The sequence below is a fragment of the Pseudorasbora parva genome, chromosome 10, assembly GCF_024679245.1.
Source record: "Pseudorasbora parva isolate DD20220531a chromosome 10, ASM2467924v1, whole genome shotgun sequence".
Lineage (NCBI taxonomy): Eukaryota > Metazoa > Chordata > Actinopteri > Cypriniformes > Gobionidae > Pseudorasbora > Pseudorasbora parva.
In genome coordinates, this window is record NC_090181.1 from 31,783,833 (window position 1) to 31,808,252 (window position 24,420).

The 24,420-nt window shown below is 35.1% G+C and overlaps 3 protein-coding genes across 11 annotated transcripts in view; 2 read left to right on the top strand and 1 right to left on the bottom strand.

Annotated features, from left to right (window-relative positions):
- ralgapa1 (Ral GTPase activating protein catalytic subunit alpha 1) overlaps window positions 1-15,789 on the bottom strand; it is a 117,591-nt gene extending 101,802 nt beyond the window's left edge. For 6 of the 8 annotated variants that reach the window (XM_067455872.1, XM_067455871.1, XM_067455875.1 and 3 more), the window contains exon 1: window positions 15,463-15,789. In XM_067455872.1, coding sequence (XP_067311973.1) covers window positions 15,463-15,568 — 106 coding nt within the window. In that variant the 5' untranslated portion in view covers window positions 15,569-15,789. The remainder of the gene's footprint in view (window positions 1-15,462) is intronic. The other 2 variants (XM_067455877.1, XM_067455874.1) reach the window with 1 other exon arrangement.
- On the top strand, window positions 34-2,837 carry LOC137090705 (E3 SUMO-protein ligase ZBED1-like). The gene is made up of 2 exons (XM_067454657.1): window positions 34-1,146; window positions 1,634-2,837. The coding sequence occupies exons 1-2, from the start codon at window positions 148-150 to the stop codon at window positions 2,492-2,494; spliced, it is 1,860 nt and encodes a 619-aa protein (XP_067310758.1). The 5' UTR covers window positions 34-147; the 3' UTR covers window positions 2,495-2,837.
- A 1,351-nt stretch (window positions 15,790-17,140) lies between the features above and the next one.
- brms1la (BRMS1 like transcriptional repressor a) lies at window positions 17,141-23,715 on the top strand. 2 transcript variants are annotated; one of them, XM_067455880.1, is made up of 10 exons: window positions 17,141-17,614; window positions 17,922-18,012; window positions 18,092-18,219; window positions 18,328-18,407; window positions 20,087-20,183; window positions 20,270-20,359; window positions 20,453-20,517; window positions 20,600-20,639; window positions 22,539-22,665; window positions 22,769-23,715. In XM_067455880.1, the coding sequence occupies exons 1-10, from the start codon at window positions 17,479-17,481 to the stop codon at window positions 22,884-22,886; spliced, it is 972 nt and encodes a 323-aa protein (XP_067311981.1). In that variant the 5' UTR covers window positions 17,141-17,478; the 3' UTR covers window positions 22,887-23,715. The 2 variants fall into 2 exon arrangements, with proteins under 2 accessions (XP_067311981.1, XP_067311982.1); XM_067455881.1 differs by lacking the exon at window positions 20,600-20,639.
- The last annotated feature ends 705 nt before the right edge of the window (window positions 23,716-24,420 follow it).

The window sequence follows — 24,420 nt, forward strand, 5'->3', positions numbered from 1 at the left end:
TTTTTACAAAACTGTTTTACAATTCATCATGTACATTTGATGTTAAATAAATTAATAATGATACAAGAGTGTTAGCTACTACTGTCATTTTCCCGCGAACTGTTTGTATCCGGTGTTTCGTTTATTTTGAATAGGCCTACTGAAACGATGGCAGACGCTCTCGTCCCAAAACCTAACTCCACGTCGCTAGTTTGGGAACATTTCGGCTTTCAACCCAATGCAAAAGGCGAGCCAGCGAATTTAGATGAACCGATATGCAAAATTTGCAGCAAAAAGGTTCCTGTGACACGCGGCAATACATCTAATTTGAGGCGTCATCTCGCCAACTGTCATCCAGCCGTTGAAGCGCAGCTGCCCCCTCAAGCATCAGGTCGCGGCGCAACTTCAAAAAGAACAGCTGAGGCCGGTACCAGCCGACAGTTAGGAGTAGCTGAAGCCTTTGCAAAATCTGTAAAATACAGCCGTGAAAGTAACAGGCATAGATGCCTTACAGCCGCTGTTACGCAATATCTAGTTCAGGAGATGGTTCCGTTCAACACGGTGGAGAAACCAGCATTCAAATCAATGCTTCAACAATTTGACAAGCAATACGAGTTGCCGGGCAAAACATACTTTTCAGAAACTGCTGTGCCGAAAATGTACAGCACGGTAAAGACATCGATCAAAAGCGAGCTTATGAATGTCGACTACTTTTCTGCCACAACCGATATGTGGTCAAGTGTCAATATGACTCCTTATATGAGTCTAACGGTTCATTATCTCAGCAAGGAATGGACTCTGAAATCACGCTGCCTCGAAACGGTGTTTATGCCCGAAAACCACACATCCGACAATATTTCCGATGCTCTTCGGCACGCATTTGAAGAGTGGTCCCTGGATGAGAAGAAGCTGGCCTGTATCACTACAGACAACGGGGCCAACATCGTTGCAGCAGTCAAAAAGTTGAACTGGCCATGGCTGAACTGCTTTGGTCACAATTTACATTTGGCAGTTACAAATGCAATGGCAAGCGTCAAGGACCGCACAGCCCGAGCAATGGGCCTGTGTCACACATTGGTCAGTACATTTTCTCAGAGCTGGTTGAAGAGAAGAGATCTAGCGAAAGCTCAAGCGGAACTTCAAATTCCTCAGCATGGCCTCATACTGGTAAGTTATAAAATGTAATCTAAATGCTAACTTATTGATTATGTCAGGCAAAAAATACAAATGTAATTAGGCTATATGAATTAAATTATAAAAAATAAACAATATCTATAGCCTACTGTCAAATAGGCTACTTCTGTTGCTGGATTAATTTTTTTTTTTTTTCGTTTAAAATAAATGTTTTACAAAATAAAAAAACGAAAATTACATTAAAAGGTCAGATATAGCCTATATAAATTAGGCTAATTGCTGCTCCAATTTAACGTCCATATCAGTCTGTGCACATTTAAAGAACATGCATTCTTTTGCAGTCAGGATAATTTAAATGTATTTTTTGTTTAGTAAAATATATATATTGAAACGAATAAATAGCCTAATTTAAAATGTAGCCATATAATTTATTTTGGTAAGCTAATTATAGGCTAGTAGATCGTTGCCATTGGCTAATTTCTAGGCTATTCAACGTTCCTTTCTATTCAACTTTGTTCAGGACTGCGCTACGAGATGGGGCACCAAACAGAAAATGGTGGAAAGAGTTTTGGAGCAAATCCCGGCTATCAGAAGAGTTCTGGATGACCGGAGACACCACCATCTAAATCCAAGCTGGCAGGACATCGCTGTCCTTGAGTCCGTGAATGCAGCTCTTAAACCCGCGGCTGAGTTTACGGATCTGCTGTCTGGCGAAAGCTACGTTACAGTGTCTTCTGTCAAACCCGTCCTGAAACTCCTGACAGAAGATGTGCTTAAACCATCAAGCGAGGATACGACCTTAACATCGGACATAAAGCACAAAATGTGTAGTGTTCTACAGGGGAAGTATGAACCAGCTGCCTTAAAAAAACTTTTGGCAAAGGCCAGTTTTTTAGATCCTCGATATAGGGACGATTATATCAATGACACGGAGACAAAATCCGCTATCATCGAAGAGATGGTGGAGGACGAAGAGACCTCTGCAAGTGCGTCAGTGGTTGGAGACGAAGGGCAAGTGGAGGTGCCACCTGCAGCAAAGAAAAAGACTCTTGGAGACTTACTGAAGTCACGGACAACCTCCGCGTCAGCGCCCATACCAAAGAGAGCGCGAGCAGATAACGAGCTCAGCCGCTATCTGCATGAGGAGTGCATCGACGCCAACGCAAATCCACTGTCCTGGTGGCGCGATAATCAGTATAGATTCCCGCTACTGTCCAAAGTCGCGCGCAAATATATGTGTATTTGTGCAACGAGCACACCGTCAGAAAGAGTTTTCAGTGCCGCGGGGAATATCGTTACCCCCATGCGATCCTCCCTGAAACCGCATAAAGTCAATATGTTAGTTTTCTTAGCGCGAAACAAAGACATGATCCAGGTCTAAATCACTTTCGTTTACGCTTGAGTAATATTTTCGTTTGTTCTCTGTATTTTCACATGGTTTTGTTTTCACACGTTGTTTTAATTCTTTCGTTTTTCAAAATGGAACATGCATTTTCTTCTTTTCATGTGATACGTTAAAATTATTTGATTTCTTTTATTTTTTTTAAATGGAAAAAGGCATGTTCTTGTTGCTGTTTTGCATTTAACAATAAAAAAACTGTTTTAAAACGTGTCTCTTTGTCAGTTAAAAAGCAACAATTTATGCTACATAATAACTCAACAACAGAGCTTTTTATGCAATAAAATCAGGATAAATTAGGTTTCTAAAAAAATAATAAATAATAAAATAAACGGCGGTAAAACCGCATACCGCGCTATTGAGCCACCCATAATAACCGCGAGGTAAATTTCCTAACCGCGACAGCCCTAGTTCCCATGAGATTTTGTTTAGGCGTTGTACCACAAATAGCCACCGGGTGTCATTGAAATTCCATTGATTTTTTTAAATGAAATTTCCTGTGTCAAATGTATATATTTTTGTGTAAATATCACAAAACAGTTTGCAGATATAGAACCGTGAGACTAAGACCTTTCCGACGATATGCGTTTTGTCAAGATTATAAAAGGTTTTTATTATAAATTAAATAAATATGTTAAATAAATATGAAACATTACAACGCCACTTGGGGAGGAGCCCGCTAGAATAATTTAGAGCACCGTTTCCATGGTAACGCAAGGTCCGATTTCAAATCGGTTTGCACAGAATGAATCTTGAGTTCGTAAGCTTTCGAATGATATATAGTTTGTCAACATTAGATTAGGATAAATATAGGATATATTGTTTTAAACATGCAGTGGCAAATGGGCCCACCGGTGGGCCAGTGACACTTAAGGGGTTAAGTAACACCACCACAGTTTTCCTGTGGTAAACTGTGTGGAAAAGCTACTTTTCCCCTAAAAATATGAATGTGAAAAGTGCAAAAGACTAAAAAATATGCCATGCAAACACAAACAGTACAATGAGGCAAAATGTTAATTATTTGAAATACACCATTATTTACCAACCTCTACATACAAATTATGCTACGCTTTGAGACTTTCTTTTAAAATAGACCTTAACACTGTAAAATCAATTTAGTTAGACTTACTTAAAAAAACATACAATCCGATTGCCTTATAACAACAAAGTGAAGTGATATAGAAATAGTAGGTTGTACTGACAAATGCTCAGTATAGTTCACTTCCACAAGATTTCTAGTAACTAAAAAGAGAGTACTTGATCATTTATTTACTTTAAATTTACTCTTGAGCAGCCATTATTGTTGTGATTTGCATGTTGAATGTTGAAGTCGGTGTGTGTGACTCAATCATTGTCAATTGCAAGATATTGTCAAAAGTATTTATGACATATGTATTAGCAATACAATTTTAAAAGATATGGAATTTTGTTGTGGTTAATTATTTAGTTAGAAGTTAGAAAACTTTTAAAAACAACCTATGAATTACTTCCCTTCCTTTGAAACCAAATAACTGTGATTTCTTGTTGCATCACTGCATCAACAAGAGGATTACATCAAATGATGTTCCAAGTGCCCAACCAAAGGGAACACTGATCACCATAATGGCAAGACCATTCTAGGAAAAGCAACATCAATTTATGAAGCCATCTTAAATTGTGTGATGTTCTCTCATTTTTCCATTCAACATTCAAGATTACTTTAGTAAACGAGAGACTGCAACTAGATAAATTTAACTGCAAAAGTGGAAGAAATTAGTCAAAAGTCTAAAATCCCCAAAAGTGGGACTCAAACTAATAAATTAATTTTAACTTGGGTTTTCTGAGTAACCGAGGTATAGGCCTAGTATGGGAATAGTACAGATTACAAGATTTTTACAATTAAGACATTAAAGGGTTAGTTCACCCAAAAATGAAATTTATGTCATTAATTATGTCACCCTAATGTCGTTCCACACCCGTGAGACCTCCGTTCATCATCGGAACACATTTTAAGATATTTTATATTTTAGTCCCAGAGAATATGCAATCAATGCACTTTACTGTCCATGTCCAGAAAGGGAATAAAAACATCATCAAAGTAGTCCATATGTGACATCAGTTAGTTTATCTCTTGAAGCATCAAAAATACATTTTGGTCCAAAAATATCAAAAACTATGAATTTATTCAGCATTGTCTTCTCTTCCAAGTTCTTCCAAAAAGATTCAAACGGTATGAATCGATCAATGATTCTGGTCGCCAATGTCACGTGATTTCAGCAGTTCGAATTGCGTCAAACAGCCAAACTGCTGAAATCACGTGACATTGGCGATCCACAGCATTGATCGATTCACTGATTCATTAACCGTTTGAATCTTTTTGGAGACACACGGAAGAGAGGACAATTCTGAATAAATTCATAGTTTTTGATATTTTTGGATCAAAATGTATTTTCGATGCTTCAAGAGATTCTAATTAACTAACTGATGTCACATATGGACTACTTTGATGATGTTTTTATTAGCTTTCTGGACATGGACAGTATAGTGGGCATTGACTGCATATGATGATGATGATGAACGGAGGTCTTGCGGGTGTGAAACGACATTAGGGTGAGTCATTAATGACATAAATTTCATTTTTGGGTGAACTAACCCTTTAAGTAAACAAAAAAATGTTAGTTAGAACAACCATTGGATTGTACAGTAAAAATATACAGCACAAAAACAAAACTTTTGTGAAAGTTGAGAAAAAAACTAGGTGTTAGTATGAAACAATCTCAGGACACAATTTTAACAATCCTTTTTTACTGTGATGGAGGCAGTTTCCTTGCCATTCATAGCAACATCATGTTTTCAGTTTCAAAACAATCATCAGCATAACACAATGGCATCAGGAAGCCAGATAACGCCACACAGAGCAATTCAGGAAACAGAGTCATAATTGGAAAGTAACCAGCCTACTCCATGGCAGGCCAACACCTCTAACAGGACTCTTTAACCACAGACACTGCACCTTCACTCAAAAATCTGTGATGTTGCATAAACCATCCACATGTCCAACATTCAGGAAGTCAGTGCAGCTAAACAACTCGGGAATCTGAGGGAACTGGCCTGAGTGAGACGGATTCCTTCTCTGACTTCCTTGACTATTCCCAAAGGAAGTGCCTGTTTATTTCTGGTATTCTGTGACATCCCACCCAGTACAAAAGAACCAAATCTTTGCTGATCCCCACCCAAAACATGAACTAATCTCCACTGGCCAAGAGGCATTGTTTTCCTTCTATTGCATTATGCATGACAGGCATGAATTTGACAGTGAGATTTTTCATCATCATCATTTCTCTCTTTTAAAAAAAAAAGTTTAGGGTTTTACTTTCTTTTAAGGTGACAGTTACATTGTACTTACTCAAATGAGTACTGAGAAAAATTAATATACTACATGCACTTATTATAGAGTTACAGTTGGGGTTTGGTTTATGACTAGTTACTTGTAATTATGCATCATTTACTCTTATTACTATAGTAACTGCAATTGCAACCACGTCACCTTAAAGTGACAATTAATTTCTTGTTCACACAAGATTTTAATGCCTTACTTCATTGAAGCAAACTGCAAGTTTTGGCACATGTTCAAGAGAATAATTGAGTTTATGAGTATGATTCTCTAAAACTGTCATACTCCTCAACTTCTAAACTTAATGTTAATCATTTAATCACTTTTTTAATTCACTATTAATGATTAATTTACAGACAGAATAGCTAATTAAAATCAATAGCAAAACATTTGAAAAAAAACAACATCTGTTCAACCTCAGATTCACTGACACCTAAAGAGGTTCCAGTGAAACCAATGCATGTGTCACATCAAAACAAAACCCACTGCAAAGACACAAAAACACTCAGCCATACAAGAGATCAAATCGTTGTATATCAGAACACACTTCTAAATGCAAACTTGTCATTTACTGTCAAAGGTTTCAAAGCAAAGAAATGCAGGTAAACTAACACCATATGATTGCGGACGTCAGTAAAGTTGGTTTTATATTCGCACATTCAAACTTCCGCGTTCAATAACTTCATGAATCTTTATTAAAAATGGCAAACTTCGGTTATTTATCATTATTGATTATTATGAGAACATGCTACAACACATGTTTCTGTAGAACTCGACGTCTTTCAAAAGCAGATAAACACGCTTACCTCTATGGAGAGTTGGGTTTTTTAGGGACCATCTACAAATTAGGTATCTTCTTCGGGTTGTAACGGCAGCTTGCATCCTTGATCTTGCAATACTGCCATCTTCTGGTTCTACGTATTTCCCATATACTTCAATCATCATATTAGTGTCATTAATCCCGTTTTAGTCAGAAAGCAAATTAAATATTTTATTCCTTGTTCACTCCTACTGCATTCTATTATAACAGTTACTCCTGTTTTTTGATGTATTGAATAGATAGACATAATATCATTAAAAAAAAACTCAAATTAGCTGTTTACCTCATCTCTTTCCATGTAACACTGTTTGGTCAGAAATACTGTTTATTTATTCTTTCATACATTTTTGCTTGGTTGTAGAAGGATGTTTTGTTTTTATAATGTTATAAAAATTATATTTTGAATAAATATTTTCTAATAAATCTATTTATTTTACTAGATAATTTGTTTTACATAAATAGCCATTTTATTTTTTGTCTATAAGTATTACTTGACTTGGATACAATACCTCCAGCAATGTTAAAGCCTTATAATGCATAATATTGTGTACATCTTTTAATATATATATATATATATATATATATATATATATATATATATATATATATATATATATATATATATATATATATATATATATATATATATATATTTTATTATTATTTTTTTTCCTACAATTTACCTGCCCTTCTTTTAATATATATATATATATATATATATATATATATATATATATATATATATATATATATATATATATATATATATATATATATATATATTTTTTTTTTTTTTTTTTTCCTACAATTTACATGTGACTGTATGTTTTGTGACATTTTGCCTGATTTTTAATAAGTGCCTCTTGAGATGTTTTATATAATGTAATTTATATTATCCCTGGCTCTTCATGCATTTAATTTGGCATTTTCTGTTCTTTTTTTGCTCCATTTATGTTGTTGTTAAAATTTGTTTATATTCCTATACTTGAAATACTCAAAAAAATATTTAAAAAAAAAACCTAAAGAATGACCTGCATGATTTATACAAATAAATAGATTTGCTGTTGTTATAAATATTAAAGATTGTTCAGTGGGGAAATATATATATATATATATATATACAGTCCCTGACAAAAGTCTTGTCGCTTGTCTATTTTCTAGAAATACCTGATATTAACCTGACTTTTAATTAATTCATTGGTGTTAGAAATAGCTCATATGAAAAGCTAAAACCCTCCCAAATGATGTTTAATGCACTGAAATAAATAATTTTCACAGAAAAAATATTTATCATTTAATCAAGACAGAAAGGTCAAATTTTGGCAAGACAAAAGTTGTCGCCTATACAAAAATTGAACAAATTTACTGCAAATACAAAAATATGTCAGCAAATTAAATTGTGGTGCTGTGAGATCCAAATTTAATATCTTGTATGACTTCCATGAGCTTGAAGGACTGCATCCATGCGGTTTGGCAAGGATTCATACAATTTATTGATGAAGTCATCAGGAATAGCTAAGAAAGCAGTCTTGCATGCCTCCCAGAGTTCATCAATATTCTTTGGTTTCGTCTTCCATGCGTCCTCTTTCATCCTACCCCACATATGCTCAATGATGTTCATGTCTGGTGACTGGGCTGGCCAATCCTGGAGCATCTTGATCTTCTTCGCCTTGAGGAACTTGGATGTGGAGACGGTGACGAAGTATGCGATGGAGCACCGTCCTGCTGCAGAATTTGGCCTCCTTTATGGTTGGGAATATAAGAGGTAGCTAAGATTTCTTGGTATTTTAGACTATTGATGTTGCCTTCCACCCTGCAGATCTCTCGCACACCCCCATACTGGATGTCAGGGGCGTAGCACCAAATTTTGGGCCCTGGGTACAAACCATCTTGCTGGGCCCCCGTACCATGTATGTGTATGTATAGAAAATGGACTTTCCTGCCTTGGGCCCTGGTTACTCAGTACCCTTTATCCCCCCAGTCCGACGCCCCTGCTGGATGTAACCCCAGACCATGATTTTTCCGCCACCAAACTTCATTGTTTTCTGGGTGAATCTTGGATCCATTCGGGCACCAGTAGGTGTCCTGCAATATTTGCGGCGACTGTGGTGTAATTCAACAGAAGATTCATCTGAAAAATCCTCCTTCTGCAACTTTTCCTGCGTCCATCCTTTTAGCAGGCTGTGGGCCTTGGCAAATGCCACACGGTTTTTCAATTGTCTTTTGTTTAGTGCTGGCTTCTGGACACTGATTCGACCATGGAGGCCATTTCGAGACAGAATCCGACAAACTGTTCTGGTTGACACAGGGACTTCAGGTGACCAGGTCTCGTGGAGCTCTGCTGCAGTGGAAAATGGGCTGGCCTTGGATTTTCGAGCCAACAAACGGTCCTCTCGAGCAGTTGTCTTGTGGGGTCTGCCTGACCTGGGCTTGTCAAAAACGTCTCCAGTCTCTTCAAATCTTTTTTTTATCCTCTGTACTTGACGCTGAGACACATTGAAGGTGTCTGCCACATCAGCAGTGGCTCTGGTTTCAGCCTCTTGATAATCAAAACTTTAGTCTCAGGGTGAATCTTAGGCATGTTTGCAGAGGTCCAGTTGCAGTTGATGTGAAGGTCTAGTGTACTGGGGTTCTTTTTATACACACTTGAGACCTAATTGATCCATTATTAGTCACAGGTGAAGCTCATATGACAAGGTGACAACACTTATGTCTTTGCAAACATCTCAATGGGCTTTACCAAGCTGTGAATATTAGAATACTTTTTGAAAGTTTAGTTTTTCACTGAAACATTATCACAAAAGCTGGTGGGATTAAAACGAACCATTTCTTGTAAAACAAATCTTGATTAGAAATATATTTCAGCGGCACTTTAGGTCAATTTGTACACAAGCGACAAGACTTTTGTCAGGGACTGTGTATATATATATATATATATATATATATATATATATATATATATATATATATATATATATATATATATATATATATATATATATATATATATATATATATATATATATATATATTTTTTTTTTTTTTTTTTTTTTTTTTTCATGTCACTTATTTCTCCTCTTTAGTAGAACATTACGTAAGGATTTGTTAAAATATGTTATGTGGTTTTAATTTTTATTCTGTTGAAAAGAAAGAAAGTGATTTGGAAGAATGTTTGTAACTACGCTTGTCTTGGGCCCCATAGACTGCCATAGTTGGGAAAACATGATGGTGATAGTCATGATGAAACATGATAGTCAATGAGGAACGAGATCTGCTTGCTTAGAAACATAAGTAATATACAGTGGGTACGGAAAGTATTCAGACCCCCCCTTACATTTTTCACTCTTTGTTATATTTCAGTAATTTGCTAAAATCATTTACAGTTTTTTTTATTTACAGGCTTTCCTAATAAAGTCCAATCAAACACAACTGGACTCAAATGAAAGTGTAGAACCATCTCAAAGATGATCAGAAGAAATGGACAGTACCTGAGTTACAGTTTTTTACATTTGCTATGACAATACATTTAACAGATTTCCTAAAATCTTAACCCAGTTAGCAAAACATCTGTCTGTGTGGGCTATACAAATAACACATTTCTTGTTGCTTTGACACAAAATGCATATAGTTAACAAAAATTTAAAATGCTTAAACTTTTTTTGCACACAAGCTCAACCAAGATCACACCAATGGATTTTTACTGCCAAATGTAGCAGTGCTTTAACACTGATTGTCAGAACAGATAACAGCATGTTCTAAACCTAACCTTACAGGCTAAAGTCAAGATAGACAGCTGTCCATATTGTGAATTGAAACAAATATATCCCCTGCATTTTATTATTTCATACTGTGAAACAGCTGATTGAAGGTTTGCAAATATATAATTTTATGAATCAGATTTTCTGATTTTCATCTAGAAATTTTTTGAGGTGTTGATGTTCTTTCATTCATATGACCATATACAGTTAACACAGGCATCTTTGGGCTGATCTTGTGTAAAAAAGGAACAATTTAAAGCAACACAAAGAAAGTCCGAAAAATGCCTGCATATGATGGAGAGGAAGATGAGTACCAGGACAAGAGAAAGGATTGGGATGAAGACAAGGTAGAGATTGAGGAGTTAGAATACATGGTGTCTCCAGCGAACTGTCCATTGTCTATATCCAGCGATCTCTCCAACGATTCCCACATCCCTCACCAAGACCTGATTCACCTGTCCACCTGCCCTTCACTTCAGTGCAGTCACGCTCTGTACCCGTGACAAACATTTAAGAGGGGCTGAATACTTTCCGTACCCACTGTATCTGTGCATTTTCATAACAATCAAATTAAACTTTTAAAAAAACTCTAGATTTAATTATATTTAATAGCACATTTATTACACTTAATAGAAATAATCTGTATAGTCGCAGAAAGAAGTCTTCATTCCTGTCATTGTCTGCAAAAATCTCCAATAGGCTACTGGACCTGCACTGAGCATTCAGCACACACACAAAACACACCAGAGAAATAACACACACGCAGAGGTTGGAGCTAACTCTAATCCAAAAAATTTTCTAAACACACTGATAACATGTGGTTTCTCTAAGTAATAGGTACAGAGAATATTACTCTGCATACTGTTTAGTGTTTCAATATAAATAAATATGAAAGGAATAAAATATAATATAAAAATTAAAGATCAATACATATTTCCATTGTATGTAGGCTACTAATTGAAATAAATTGAACAATTGCAATGCTTTATCACCCTTTTCAGACAATTGAGTGCAATATAAGAGCTGTACTTAATGCAAAGGGTGCAAATGTTTACCAGCTAAGCCATTACACTACAGCGGCGACGTGTCAGCTGAGTTTGGTGATGGTACAGTGAATTACAGTGAAGTTATTGACTGTTATTCATTATGAAAATTCATAAAAAATACGATTTATTATTATTTTTCAAAAACAACTGCTGTGCTATAACTATCTGGGCAGCGGCGACGTGTCAGTTGAGTTTGGTGATGGTACAGTAAATTACAGTAAAGTTATTGACTGTTATTCATTATGAAAATTCATAAAAAATACGATTTATTATTATTTTTCAAAAACAACTGCTGTGCTATAACTATCTTGCCAGCGGCGACGTGTCAGCTGAGTTTGGTGATGGTACAGTAAATTACAGTAAAGTTATTGACTGTTATTCATTATGAAAATTCATAAAAAATATGATTTATTATTATTTTCCCAAAACAACTGCTGTGCTATAACTATCTGGACAGCGGCGACGTGTCAGCTGAGTTTGGTGATGGTACAGTGAATTACAGTAAAGTTATTGAATATTGTTCATTATGAAAATTCATAAAAAATATGATTTATTATTATTTTCCCAAAACAACTGCTGTGCTATAACTATCTGGCCAGCGGCGACGTGTCAGCTGAGTTTGGTGATGGTACAGTAAATTACAGTAAAGTTATTGACTGTTATTCATTATGAAAATTCATAAAAAATACGATTTATTATTCTTTTTCAAAAACAACTGCTGTGCTATAACTTTCTTGCCAGCGGTGACGTGTCAGCTGAGTTTGGTGATGGTACAGTGAATTACAGTAAAGTTATTGAATATTGTTCATTATGAAAATTCATAAAAAATATGATTTATTATTATTTTCCCAAAACAACTGCTGTGCTATAACTATCTGGCCAGCGGCGACGTGTCAGCTGAGTTTGGTGATGGTACAGTAAATTACAGTAAAGTTATTGACTGTTATTCATTATGAAAATTCATAAAAAATATGATTTATTATTCTTTTTCAAAAACAACTGCTGTGCTATAACTATCTTGCCAGCGGTGACGTGTCAGCTGAGTTTGGTGATGGTACAGTGAATTACAGTAAAGTTATTGAATATTGTTCATTATGAAAATTCATAAAAAATATGATTTATTATTATTTTCCCAAAACAACTGCTGTGCTATAACTATCTGGGCAGCGGCGACGTGTCAGCTGAGTTTGGTGATGGTACAGTAAATTACAGTGAAGTTATTGAATAATATTCTTTATGAAAATTAATTTAAAAAAATAAAAAAATATACCTTACTTGTTAAAATAGTACAAATAGTTAAAAAAAGTGCAAAACCCCAAAATGCGTTACTACATATTTGCTACAAGAGCTTATAACACATTTACAAATCATACATTTTTATGAACAAAATTCAATAACTTTACTGTAATTCACTGTACCATCACCAAACTCAGCTGACACGTCGCTGCTGGCCAGATAGTTATAGCACAGCAGTTGTTTTGGGATAATAATAATAAATCATATTTTTTTATGAATTTTCATAATGAACAATATTCAATAACTTCACTGTAATTTACTGTACCATCACCAAACTCAGCTGACACGTCACCGCAGGCCAGATAGTTATAGCACAGCAGTTGTTTTTGAAAAAGAATAATAAATCATATTTTTTATGAATTTTCATAATGAACAATATTTAATAACTTTACTGTAATTCACTGTACCATCACCAAACTCAGCTGACACGTCACCGCTGGCCAGATAGTTATAGCACAGCAGTTGTTTTTGAAAAAGAATAATAAATCGTATTTTTTATGAATTTTCATAATGAACAATATTTAATAACTTTACTGTAATTTACTGTACCATCACCAAACTCAGCTGACACGTCGCCACTGCCCAGATAGTTATAGCACAGCAGTTGTTTTCGAAAAATAATAATAAATCGTATTTTTTATGAATTTTCATAATGAATAACAGTCAATAACTTTACTGTAATTTACTGTACCATCACCAAACTCAGCTGACACGTCACCGCTGGCCAGATAGTTATAGCACAGCAGTTGTTTTTGAAAAAGAATAATAAATCATATTTTTATGAATTTTCATAATGAATAACAGTCAATAACTTTACTGTAATTTACTGTACCATCACCAAACTCAGCTGACACGTCACCGCTGGCCAGATAGCTATAGCACAGCAGTTGGTTTCGAAAAAGAATAATAAATCGTATTTTTTATGAATTTTCATAATGAATAACAGTCAATAACTTTACTGTAATTTACTGTACCATCACCAAACTCAGCTGACACGTCGCCACTGCCCAGATAGTTATAGCACAGCAGTTGTTTTCGAAAAAGAATAATAAATCGTATTTTGTATGAATTTTCATAATGAACAATATTCAATAACTTTACTGTAATTTACTGTACCATCACCAAACTCAGCTGACACGTCGCCACTGCCCAGATAGTTATAGCACAGCAGTTGTTTTCGAAAAATAATAATAAATCGTATTTTTTATGAATTTTCATAATGAATAACAGTCAATAACTTTACTGTAATTTACTGTACCATCACCAAACTCAGCTGACACGTCACCGCTGGCCAGATAGTTATAGCACAGCAGTTGTTTTTGAAAAAGAATAATAAATCATATTTTTTATGAATTTTCATAATGAATAACAGTCAATAACTTTACTGTAATTTACTGTACCATCACCAAACTCAGCTGACACGTCACCGCTGGCCAGATAGCTATAGCACAGCAGTTGTTTTCGAAAAAGAATAATAAATCGTATTTTTTATGAATTTTCATAATGAATAACAGTCAATAACTTTACTGTAATTTACTGTACCATCACCAAACTCAGCTGACACGTCGCCACTGCCCAGATAGTTATAGCACAGCAGTTGTTTTTCGAAAAATAATAATAAATCGTATTTTTTATGAATTTTCATAATGAACAATATTCAATAACTTTACTGTAATTCACTGTACCATCACCAAACTCAGCTGACACGTCGCCACTGCCCAGATAGTTATAGCACAGCAGTTGTTTTCGAAAAAGAATAATAAATCGTATTTTTTATGAATTTTCATAATGAACAATATTCAATAACTTCACTGTAATTCACTGTACCATCACCAAACTCAGCTGACACGTCGCCACTGCCCAGATAGTTATAGCACAGCAGTTGTTTTCGAAAAAGAATAATAAATCGTATTTTTTATGAATTTTCATAATGAACAATATTCAATAACTTCACTGTAATTCACTGTACCGTCACCAAACTCAGCTGACACGTCACCGCTGCCCAGATAGTTATAGCACAGATTACAGATGGATTTCCACATGACTGGATATAAAATTACAGTTAATGTAACTGTTCATTCTTTTTAATTTCCTAAACAGCTTTCTAAACACCATCATTATAATGCATTTTTTATTGTTTCTAAAGTAAAATATATAGCATTATAATGTGCGTTATATATGCTGGTAGGTTCATCTGTAGCCAGCTAAAATGTAATGTGCGTTATATTTGCTGGTAGGTTCATCTGTAGCCAGCTAAAATTTAATTAGCCTATCTGTTTGCACACAATGAAAAAAAAATAAACTTTGTACACGGTCCCTAACTGGTTTTCCTCGCTACATTGTACATTCAGTGGACATTCGCAAGTAAGAATGCCTTTAAAATAATACTTGTACATTTTTTTCAGTTTTGAAAAGTGGTGTGGGTTGACAATCATTGCTTCACAATATCATATCGCTGTTTACCATTTGCAAACATTAATTTATTGCACATTTATTGAGATAGTTATTGAACGCGAATGTGTGAATGTGCGAATATAAAACCAACTTTACTGACGTTGATTGCGGATGGTCCCTTCAATCTCCTCTCTATAGCATGTTAGCTCCATGCAAGGCAAAATTAGGTTCTTAAAATGAATATAAACAACGCTATTTCTCACCAATAACGATTCGAAGATGTTTCAATCTTGTCAGCACGTCTTTCTTGGGGTCCAGGACTTTCTGTGTCGATTTCCTGACATCTCCATGAGGTTTTTTAGAGAACATTCCGAGATGTTTTGAAGAGCTAATGATAATCTTCCGTTAATTCCCTCATACATGGAAGGGGTTGTCAAATTTACGTCTCGAAAGCAGTTATGGGTTGTGAGGTACCGTGAGGAATTAGTGCTGGGGTGTGCATTTTTGCAGAGGAGGTCAGACAAAAGAAAAGAGAGCAGCCAGCCCTCCTCTGTGTGTGTGTCTTGTGAACTACACACCTCTCTGAAGATCTGAAAACATGGCGGAGCCCCTGGACGCGACATGAAAAACACCCTAATCGATGTCAGAGTCATTCAACGCTCAGACGTCATCCGAGGCTAAATATTTTACGTTCATAAACAGGGATTCATAATTCATGTGAAAATAGATAATTGCACTTCATATTTGATGATAAAAAAGACATTATGCAGGACATTTCTAAACTGTTATATCAAGGACTGTTTTTATATGTTTGTGTCCCTTTTTTCTCTATTGAAAGGTTGTATATGTCTACATTATTATTTACACTATTCTAATTGATTTGTTTTCTATTTTTCAATATATTTCTTGCCTTTGTGACTTAATGAAGGGTAAATTTCTATTTGGTCAAATTAAATTATATCAACTGTGTTTGTACATATAAAAAAAGAGAAAACAACAGATATTAAAACTCTCTTTTATTTATTATAATGTTTATAAAGTTTTTGAGCAGTATTATAATTTATCAGTAGCATCATGTTATCATGTATTTATCACTGTGAAAATAAATTATACTTTGCAATGAAATACAACATATTATGAAACAATGATATCAAAATGTGTTTCTTTGTGTTGATGCATAAACAGAAGTGTGCACACTTCACTTCTGTTCCATATTTTTGTGTTTATATATAAATGTAAGGTAGTAGGCTACAGTAATATATAGTTCTTGTTTTTAATTTGAACTTCTGCAGGCCTACTTGTCTGTATATCCAAGCAAACAAGTATTTAAAAAAAAACTTAATCGTCATTGTTTAGTATATATCAAAATAGTTTTGATAAAATAATAATAATAATAATAATAATAATAATAATAATAATAATAATAATAATAATAATAATAATAATAATAATAATAATGTTTTCTCCCCATATCATATAATTTGTGTGCCATATCCCTTTGAAAATAAATAAATAAATAAATAAATAGAAAGAAAGAAAGAAAGAAAGAAAGAAAGAAAGAAAGAAAGAAAGAAAGAAAGAAAGAAAGAAAGAAAGAAAGAAAGAAAGAAAGAGGATTATTTAATAATGTTTGGTTTCAGTATTTTTATTTATTGTAAAGTCAAATTAAACTGGATGAACTGTAAACCTATTCCACAATAAACCAAATAATAACAGATGAGGGTTAGGGTTAACCCTACTACAGTGTTGACTTACTACAGTGAAAATAACGCAATCATTTTGTCCATTCGTCCATTGATTTATCCAGCCTGTTTTTACAGTGGTAAACACGCTCTCCACAGGACGAGTGACGGAGGGGAACTGTAGTTCTTTAGTCCACTATGAACCACGTTATAGGAGGTACTCGCGTCAACATAAAAACTACAAATCCCAGAGCGCTACAACAGCACACATTCCGCGCCACTGTCCCAGCTTTTCACAGGGTAGCATGGCTTAATGAAGCAAAATAGATTTTTTTGTACTTTACAAAAATATTAAAACACCCAAAGCGATTTAATAATCTAAAGCTCCCCGTTTTGACTTCATCAAATCTAGATTAAACGGCAACTACTAGTCACATGTAGGATTTAAACGTTTGTTAGCATGATACATAACATGTTTATGTGTCTTTTGTTTTTAGCAATAACATCAAGCTAACAAACACATCTGCTCACAAAAAAGATTGCTTTAAAGGTGAGAAGCGGTTCATAGAATTCGCGAGAATCTTAATAAAAGAAAGAATGCCGGTGCACTCGAGAGAAAAGAAGGAGAGCAACCATGAAGAGATGGAGGTGGATTTCGCAGAGCAAGAAGGGACCACTTCAGAAGATGAGGATACAGAGAGCTCTTCTGTCTCCGAGGATGGAGAAAGTTCAGGTCTGTCTATCTATCTATCTATCTATCTATCTATCTATCTATCTATCTATCTATCTATCTATCTATCTATCTATCTATCTATCTATCTATCTATCTATCTATCTGTCTGTCTGTCTGTCTGAGACAATGATAACAATATTTTATATATGTATTATTATTGTTATTTTTGTATTATTGAGGAATTGCTGGTCCCTGTTTGACAGCGCCTACAAGCCATTTGACAGTTCACTTTACGTACTGAGCCTGATTTGGTTACTTCTAATTTTTGAATAACACACAAAGAAAGAAACAATCTGTTTAATTACAGAAATGGACGATGAGGACTGTGAAAGGCGAAGGATGGAATGCCTTGATGAAATGACCAATCTAGAAAAACAATTCACTGACCTCAAAGACCAGTATGTGCAATCTTCTTGTTTGAATTCAATCTGTGCAAGCTTGAACATTGGTCACTAAGATGGTATATGCTTTTATTAGGTTATATAAAGAGAGACTAAGTCAAGTTGATGCCAAACTCCAGGAAGTGATGTCAGGAAAGGCCCCCGAATACCTGGAACCTCTTGCAACTCTTCAGGAGAATATGCAAGTTAGAACTAAAGTTGCAGGTCAGTCTGATTTCCAAACCGAACATGGGATTATTGTTCTTTGAAATAGTGATTTTTATTAGGTAAGACTGCGTTATCTCATTGCTTAAATTATACGTTCATACGTAGGTATCTACAGAGAGTTGTGCTTGGAATCAGTGAAGAATAAATACGACTGTGAAACCCAAGCAGCGCTCCAGCATTGGGAGGTGAGATTTACAGATGTAATCCACTATTACCTAAACAATGGTGCAAGTTTGAAATGTTTTGCTGAGTCATAACAGAGCCATGCAGAAGTGTTTATACTGCATGAGGCTGTTTTAATATCTTTATTAGGTTGTTTCCACATTTGAAGCCACATCTATATAAATGTAGCCTAGAAATCTAGACGCACCCTAGCGGCAGCAAATTTAATTTGGCCGCAAGTGTGGTCTAGCAACTCTCAATTCCTATCTGAGCTGTATTCCTCAGAATCTGGACGGCCCAATCACATCTTGTAGGTAGGCTATAGAGTCGGCGGGCGGGGCCATAATGACGACGGCCGAGTTGCGTTTGCGTGCTTCTAGTAACACAGTCTTCTAGTAAACACAGAAACTGGCGAACGGCGGCGGTCTTTCGAATCAGCTCTGCCCGCGCCTCCGGAAGACTTGGAGTTAAGCTTTCCTCTGAGAAAAGAACAAAGAGCGGCACTGAAGTCATTCTTAAAAAGGGAAGATGTGTTCGGAGTTTAGCCGACCGGATACGGCAAATGTTTAATCAGTCAGCGAGCTCCCCTTCACCGTCGTTGCTCCGGTTGGTGTACCGCTATCCTATCGCGTGCAGAGGGAGTTTGAAAGACAACCGTTTATCCCGCCCCTCAGATTGAGCCCTGTCTATGGTGAGTTTCCAGACCAAACATCTTGATGTGGGTCTGGCTTGTCAGGCTAATATAAATGCCCTTTCAGAATTAAAGGTGCACTATGCAACTTTCCGTCCACTGGGGGGCGCCTATTCTAAACAAAGGTGTAGTTTGATGACGCCAAGTGTGAGCGTAGTATCTTGGGACATGTGGTCTTCACCTCACAGCCGGTGGAAAATAGGACTCGGGCAGAAATCATGTTCATGGATGAAGTTATTAACGTTACTGTAGTGTAAAGCAGAGCAGGACCGAGTGTTGTGGAGCTGAGCACGGCCGCTGGAGTGATTGTTATACAATATACAATTGTTATATATAATTGTTGATATTGATATTGATATTGATATAATTGTTATGGACTTGTATTATGACGGGACGGGGGACAGTCACCGGGCGCACGCACTTCCGCTTTTACCGGTCATGATTATAAGGTAAAGCAGCTCTGTTTATCATAACGCAGATATGACGCGATTGACAGACGACTGCTCAAACGCTATGCTGAAACGGCCCGGTCCTTAGTTAAAATAGCAATTTTCTCACAATTTACAAATAGTTGGAAATATTTGGGATATTGTAAGTACTCAATTGAACAAAATATATAAAACTGGCCTAGTGTTTTTTTAATATTTTACTGCAAAAATACTACATAGTGCACCCTTAATATCAGCATGAAATGGAAGTTGTAAAAGTCTTATTGTGAAGTACATCCAAGTGAAACAGCTTCTTGATTAAGAAAAAAAGGGGGGTGGGGCTTGATTTTGTCCATGGGGAATTGATCGGTTTGCTATTGGTCGATCTCATGTGAGTGACAGGTTCCCCCTCCCTCGTGACAGCGAACGAATCAGAGAAGAAAGATGGAGGGGAAGTTTTTTTAATTAAAGATTATGAGGGAAACATACATTTTCCAAAAAATGTACATGGATAAATTATTTATAAGGAAATACTACACAATTTCATTGTGATTTTAAATTTGGTTCAATTTATTTCTTCTAGAGTGAGAAACTCTTATTATTTGATACGGTTCAAAGTGAACTGGAGGAGAAAATCAGACGTTTGGAGGAAGACCGCCACAGTATAGATATTACCTCAGGTACTGGAATTGTTAATACGGTCACACATCATTTTTGTGCTTTTGTGTTATCTATGCAATCTTTTGAAATCATATTTCCCCTACAGAACTCTGGAACGATGAGTTACAGTCAAGAAAAAACAAGAAGAAAGATCCCTTCAGTCCAGACAAAAAGAAAAAGCCTGTCGTTGTGTCCGATATCCTTTACTACAGTCTGCTCTATAAATCTACATTCTGTCTATCGAGATTTTGCTTGAATTATGATTTGTGAGTTTCTTAACATGTAACACGCCCATACATAGTTTACATGCTGCAAGACCTGGATATTCTGGAAGACTGGACTGCTATTAGAAAGGTTAGTCGGTCAAAAACTCTTTATTTTATGTGAAGACGTTTTGATTATATTGTAAGTGACGTGTCGTGTTACTATCTTGTAGGCCATGGCAACATTAGGACCTCACAGAGTAAAGACAGATGGTAATATCATATTTCTTACTATATTTAATATTCATAGCTATAGTAAACTATATTATTCATTTATATATGTTTAGATTATTAGTTTTTGAATAAATTGACTAATTATACACTACTGTTTAAATGTTTGGGGTTGGTATTAGTACAATTTAAAATAACTTTTTCTATTTTAATATATTTTAAAATGTAATTTATTTCTGTGATGCAAAGAGTTTTTCAGCATCATTAATCCAGTCTTCAGTCTCACGTGATCCTTTTTTAATTTTTATTTTATTTTATAAAACATTTAGTTTGTTGAAACATTTATGTTGAAAACAGTTGTGCTGCGTAAGTTTTTTGTGGAAACAGAATTATTTGATGATTAATCAATTAAATGTGTCCTTGCTGAATAAAAGCACTAATTTCTTAAAAAAAAAAAAAATCTTACTGACCCCAAAGATTAGTAATGTAATTATGTGTATCACATCTTAAGTGATTATAACCTTCAGCATTTCATTCACTAGATCTTTAACCTCTAGATTACCTGCTGTAATGGTTATAAGTTTGGCACAAATGTTACAGATTTAATCCAAATCGGGGTAAACTCAGGAATTATTCTAGAATCTCCAATTTACTGTAGTGACCTTGAACAATGTACTTAGTCCCTTTTGCTCGGGGCAACTTCCTGGAGTTTCGGTGCATAATAATCTCATCAAATTCCAAAGTGGTAACTCGTTAACAAATGCCAGTTAAATAGACACAGAGTGAATCTATGGTTTGGTTTGTACTACAGCAGGGTTTCCTCGGGTCTTAGTCTTAATTTGACCTTCCATGATTTAAGGCCCTAGAAATGTTTTAAATCGGATCAGAAAGTCTTAAATTCAATATCATGGCATTAAATTAGGGCCTTAGGATTTCTGCAATGCAGAAAATGTGGATGGAATTGCAGAATCCATTCATAAAAATTGTATTCACTGTATAATAAACTTTGAAATGAATAAATCAAATGTAGGTCAGTAAATTTTAAAGGGATAGTTCATCAAAAATGAAAATTCTGTCATCCTTTACTCACCCTCATGTCGCTCCAAACCCGTAAGACTTTCATTCATCATATTAAGCATTAGAGTTCCTTCAGAAAATTTGGAATAAACCATTTGATTCATATAAATTAGTTTTATGATCTCTTTATGTACTTTTTAAAGCGTCAAAGTGGTAGTTGTCAATGGAGGACTGAAATCTTTCCCATTTCAATAGTCATCTTCATTTGTGTTCCAAAGATGAATGAAAGTCAGTAAAATTGAATCCAACCGTTAAAGCAGTCTAGAAAAATTAAAACAGAATAAACTATAAAATAAAACAGATTTCGTGAGGCCCTAAATTTAATAAATTTTTATGCATCGCAAATAATTAGAATTTTTGTTTTCCAGTACAAATTCAAAACATCCTTAGATCAAGATACATTTAATGGCATGCAGAAATGAAGAAATTGTCTTGTTTTCTGAGAAATTTAACAAAATGAATTGATTCATTCTTAAAACAAGAACAAATATGTCATTCGGTATGAAAATGACTGACATTTGAATTACATTCATGATTCTTTTGAACCCATTGCCAGAGATTTGTTCTTGTTTTAATCATAAAATCACTTGCACAAGATTTCCCAAGAAGTTATGGAGATTTGTTGGAAAGTGTATTTTCAAACTTTGAAGTGTCACTAATACAACTCATTGTGTGCTGCTTAGACATTTACATTTAGAGAACATTGACGTGTTATGTTCCCATCAATTTATTCCTTACATTTTGTTTAGTTGGTCTTATAAAAAGGTCTTAAATACCCTTACCTTCATAAAACCTGCAGAAACTGGAGCTTTACGTTGATTTTGTTATATCAGTAACAGTAGAACTTTGCATCATTTGTTGTAGTCTCATCAAAGAGTGACAAACACCAGCATAATGCCCGCTCAGAGGACGGACGTTTGTTCTACGACGGGGACTGGTACAGCCGTGGACAGGCCATATGTATTGACAAGAAAGACGAGTATCCTACGAGGTGAGGGTTCCTTACCCAGACACGCTGAATTGCCAAGCTCCTATTGATTATTCTGCAGCACTTTTGTGAGTCATTTTTCTCCTCTGTCTTTTCTTTCAAACAGCGCTGTAATAACTACAATCAATCATGATGAAGTCTGGTTTAAACGAGTCGATGGGAGCAAGTCAAAACTCTACATCTCACAGCTTCAGAAAGGCAAATACACAATAAAACATGCCTGATCTTCCCGAGATCTGATCAGATGCCAGTGTGGCAGTCTGAGATGTTTAATAGTGCCATTTTATGTACAGTACATCATTAAATACCTTTTTTGATGTTTAATAACAGATAAGTTAGTGTATTGTCTGTCATTTGAAATGTGGGGAAAGCTGATGATATTTTATTGTATACCGGTAGTCAATGCAACACCACTTGTAAGATTATGCCAGACAAGGTCGAAGTTACTAGGTGTGGTGCTTTTGTATTTTGACGACTGGGCTTATTTTCCATTTGCATTCTGCGCGAACCCGGTTCTGATGTGTAGTCATTTGTAATGCCGTGTCAAGCTACCAAATGGTGTCCTACTTTTTTACATTTCTGCCTCATCACTGTGTTCAGATACAAATGACATTTGCCACCCTTGGTGGCTTTTCAGTGTAATGAAGCGCTCTTGCTTGTTCAACATCTTATAAGAAATACAGATATAGGAAGTATTTTTAGAAGTGAGTAAACAAGATGTTATCACAACTTCTCAGAGTCTCTGGCCTTTAAACAGCTGTTTGCTGTCCGTTGTATTTTAAGAAGATGTGATCTGATGCTGCTCTATTTACAGTCTTATCAAGCCATGAATACTTTAAATCATACATTGTAATATACATCTGGTCATTGGTTCAGTGTTTTGTTTTGTTTTTTCATGTGGGGTTATATCACCACCCTTTGGTTTTGATCTTGTACTGTGCCTGTTGTATTTCTTGTTTTATCCATATTTTTCTGTGCTGAATGTATTTTTTTCAGTTTCTTATTAATTCACATTGAACAAACTTTCAAATACAGCATTTCAGTATCATAAGGCTTTGTTGTCCTTGATGAATGACACAATTCAGTCTAGAATAGAAATGTCATGGGTTAACTTAAAAAAGAGACAATGGGGAGTAATTCTGTAATGCAGTCGTATAATCATTGCACAAATAATGCAGTGAGGGTCATAGTATTGTCCTTTACAAATATAAGGGAAATATTTTATATCTTTTAAATATGAAGGAAGAACAAAACACTCAAGGCATTTTTTTACTATGCAAAACAAACAATGCATACAAAAAGCTTACAGGAAAAAGTGTACATTGACTACAACATCACTGTAAAAAAAAAAAAAGTTGCTGCCTTAGAGGAACTGTATGTAAGAAATGTATTTAAATTAATCATAAAATGGCTCTATGTCACTAGACATTAAGAAATCATGTTAATTTCAAATACTTATATCAGTAACAACAGTAATCTGGCCAGGATATTGTCATTTAAACATAGTTATCCTCAACTGATGTTGACATGTGTTTTGTCCTGAAGCTCCGCCCTCCATCTATCGACCTATCACGAAGTCAGTAGTGTTTGAGTATCTGGGTTGCCAGCTCTGCTCTAGTTTTTGCCACAATCTTACATACACTTCCTTGTACAATCAACTTGTTTGTCATATCAACTGAATTTACATTAAACTGACTTTAAAAAATAAGTTAAATCTTGTATAGCTTAAAAAAGGAAAATTATTTATTTTGATGAGTT

Excerpts from the sequence above, each read along its gene's own strand:
- LOC137090705 (XM_067454657.1), top strand. The coding sequence starts at position 148 with ATGGCAGACGCTCTCGTCCCAAAACCTAACTCCACGTCGCTAGTTTGG. Across the intron at positions 1,147-1,633 it reads CTCAGCATGGCCTCATACTG|GACTGCGCTACGAGATGGGG; the intron begins GTAAGTTATAAA and ends AACTTTGTTCAG.
- brms1la (XM_067455880.1), top strand. The coding sequence starts at position 17,479 with ATGCCGGTGCACTCGAGAGAAAAGAAGGAGAGCAACCATGAAGAGATG. Across the intron at positions 20,518-20,599 it reads ACTGGACTGCTATTAGAAAG|GCCATGGCAACATTAGGACC; the intron begins GTTAGTCGGTCA and ends ACTATCTTGTAG. Across the intron at positions 22,666-22,768 it reads AAAGACGAGTATCCTACGAG|CGCTGTAATAACTACAATCA; the intron begins GTGAGGGTTCCT and ends TCTTTCAAACAG.